Here is a 2,942-nt window from a genome sequence, read left to right as displayed (position 1 = left end):
ACTCATCGTCATTGGACAAGCCACCCAGGGAGTTCACGAATTGCACAATGGGATCGCTATCTTGGAAGATGTAAGGTTGATCTATAGCCTCGTGTTTGGGGGCTACTTGGACTGGAAGGGGCAGAGTGGCGTAGGTTTGTAGTCGGTGAGCTGGGATCTCCGGAACCTCTAAACGGAGGCCGCCGGCAGCAGTGGAGTCAGGGTCGCTTTCGGAGGAGGAAGAAGAGTGATTAGGGGAGGTAGGGTTTGAAGCCATTTTTAGAAGGCAGTGAAGTGAAAGAAAAGAAAAGATCAGTATGTGTGCGATGTAAAGATAAGGACAGTGGGACTCACCGGAGTAGGATGTGAAGAGTGGGTAGCGGAAAGGGTGATAAGCGACGGCTCCGGAGCGGAAGTGGGCAGAAGGAGTTTGGTAAGCGATTAGGGAAGTGAAGAGGGGTCTTGGAAAGGGATGACAGTGGGGAAGAAGGGTTTTTATAGGAGAGGGGGAGAAGTTGGAAGGGTGACGCGTGTTGGACGCGTGTGGAAGGTTGGAAGTCATGGTGGTTTTGGGGGGTGGGTCGCGTGCAAAGGGGAGTTACTGCGCACGATGGGACGGTTATGAAAGGTGAAGTGACGGTTCCGGAGAAAGAGGGAAATTGATGTAACCAACACATCACGTGGGGCAGCCACGTGAGGCAGATAGAAATTTAAAAGGGTTTTAAAATAAGGGAAGGCGCGAAACGCCTCGCCACTATAAGGATCAAACGCCATCGCCTGACGATTGACACCAACAACGAAGTTCGGTCGCTCATCGGGGTCATCGCCAGTCAATGATTGAATGATCGGCACATGACCCATGCCTGCCACCTTTCCCGCCGGCGAGAGATCATACACCTGCTTCAACTTGTCACCAATACAAAGTAGTCGTTCTCGCCGCTTGCGGTGGACTTGCCAGCTTGGTTTGCTCGTCAAGTCAGTGGACTGGGTAACTGAAAATGCTAGTTTCCTTTTGCTCACGCCATGTTGGCGGTATAGTTAACTTCTCTTTTCTCAAGCCATGTTGGCAGTGTAGATTCCGGTGTACAATAAGACATGTAACAGCATTTAAAAGACACCCTTAGCTCTCGTACCTCGAGCTCGGTGTCTTGTGGACTAGTGGACTGGGCGAGCCCCTAGAGGGGCAACGCCCAACATGTATCCCGCCCTGAGGCGGGGCCCTGGCCTTCAGTTGGGCCTTGACCTCGGAGGCCCAATTGGCCCAATAGGTAGTACCCAAGCTCTATAAATAGGAGGTAGTTATCAATTGGAAGGGACTTTTGGCTCATTTGATGAAATAACACTTGAAATTCAACACTCTCTCTCATTCTCACTCTCTCTTGGCACAATCCCTCTACCCCTAGGTACTATGCCTCTCTTCAATGTTCATTCCCAGAACAGATACATTTTTCATTGTTTATATCATATCATTGTTTATATCATATCATATTATTATCGTGTTCACCTCAAACACAAAATCTGATAAGAGTTTATCCTGCTCTTATCATGTCCTACCTTTATCCAACTCTTTATGATATCATGTTCTTATCCTAACTTGACCACCAAATAAGAAATAAACATAAGGCCTACAATGTTTCAAGTTCCTTTCAAAAAATATACAATGTTTCAAGTTTGAAAATAAATGAAAATTTCCTTAAAATCAACTAGTTTTTTTGTCGAGAATGTTCACTCAATTAAATTTTCCATGGAGAAGAGGGTGAAAAAGTTAAATGTAATCTTTCAATTTAACCAAGTCATTTATTGTAAGAGATAACATTGACCTGTTTGGTAATCATGGTAGAATAAAAGTAGGATAAGTCAAATAATTGGATAATGACAATATATGATAAGAGCATAATAGACTCTTATCATATATATCATGTTGTTATTTGCATCTATATAAATTGTAGACCATACCCATGAGAGAATATATACTAGCTAGAGAGAGCATAAGGTTAACTAGCTACAGAGACTTAAAGGCCAGCTAATACATAATGGCTAAAATTATCTATGGATTTATTCTCATATTTGCCATGACTTATGTCATTCAACTTGTCACTGTAAGTGAACTCTCTTAACCTACTCTTTCACAATCACATGTTACACCAATGAATATGTAATCGCTATTTACTTTTCCTTAACATCATACTAACATGATTTTTTTCTTTACAGGCGGGCGGTGAAGGATCACTTACTCCCGATCGTACGAATTCTATCTTTTAATTTTATTTTATTTGTAGTTAGATAAGAAAATTTTACGCAAATTAATTTAAATTATTAATTTTGTTGACCAATCTAAATTATGTTTTTCAGAATGTCCTGGCGCATGCGACGTTCGTTGCTCAGCCACTCAATACAAGAAGGCTTGTTTGACCTACTGTAACTTATGTTGTAATAAATGTTTATGTGTCCCATCAGGAACGTATGGCCATAAGGAAGAATGTCCATACTACAATAACTGGAAGACCAAAGAAGGCGGACCAAAGTGCCCATAATTCAAGTTTATTTGTGTTTATATATACTGTTGGTCATGCATGCATGATACATACCCTAAAACATATTGATCAAATAAAAGAATAAATATTAAAGATAAATAAAATAACGGACAACAATTATGAGAATGAAAACTTCTGAAAAGTGAAAAAAAAACTAATAGTATATCATTAAAATCATTAGAAAAAATCTTAAATATTTTTGTTCCATAGAATTGCAAATGGATAATAATGTTCTTGTAATGATCGAAAAATCATGAACTTGGAATTAAGATTTGCTTTGGAATTCTATTACGGGCCCCATCAGTCACTTTGGTTGATTATCAAACTTTCTGGTAACATTTAAACTTTTGATCTTCTCAACCACAAATTGATAATACTAGTGCGACAACCCACAGAACTTTATGTTGGAATTTTTTAATAAATAAATTA

At 40.0% G+C, this 2,942-nt stretch overlaps 1 protein-coding gene across 1 annotated transcript; it reads left to right on the top strand.

The window, feature by feature from the left end:
• The first annotated feature begins 2,012 nt into the window (after positions 1-2,012).
• LOC130731686 (gibberellin-regulated protein 12-like) lies at positions 2,013-2,545 on the top strand. Its single transcript, XM_057583946.1, has 3 exons — positions 2,013-2,078; positions 2,191-2,221; positions 2,332-2,545. The coding sequence occupies exons 1-3, from the start codon at positions 2,013-2,015 to the stop codon at positions 2,511-2,513; spliced, it is 279 nt and encodes a 92-aa protein (XP_057439929.1). The 3' UTR covers positions 2,514-2,545.
• Positions 2,546-2,942: the final 397 nt, after the last annotated feature.

Source organism: Lotus japonicus, chromosome 1, assembly GCF_012489685.1.
Source record: "Lotus japonicus ecotype B-129 chromosome 1, LjGifu_v1.2".
Taxonomy (NCBI): Eukaryota; Viridiplantae; Streptophyta; class Magnoliopsida; order Fabales; family Fabaceae; genus Lotus; species Lotus japonicus.
This window is presented reverse-complemented; position numbering and strand designations above follow the sequence as displayed.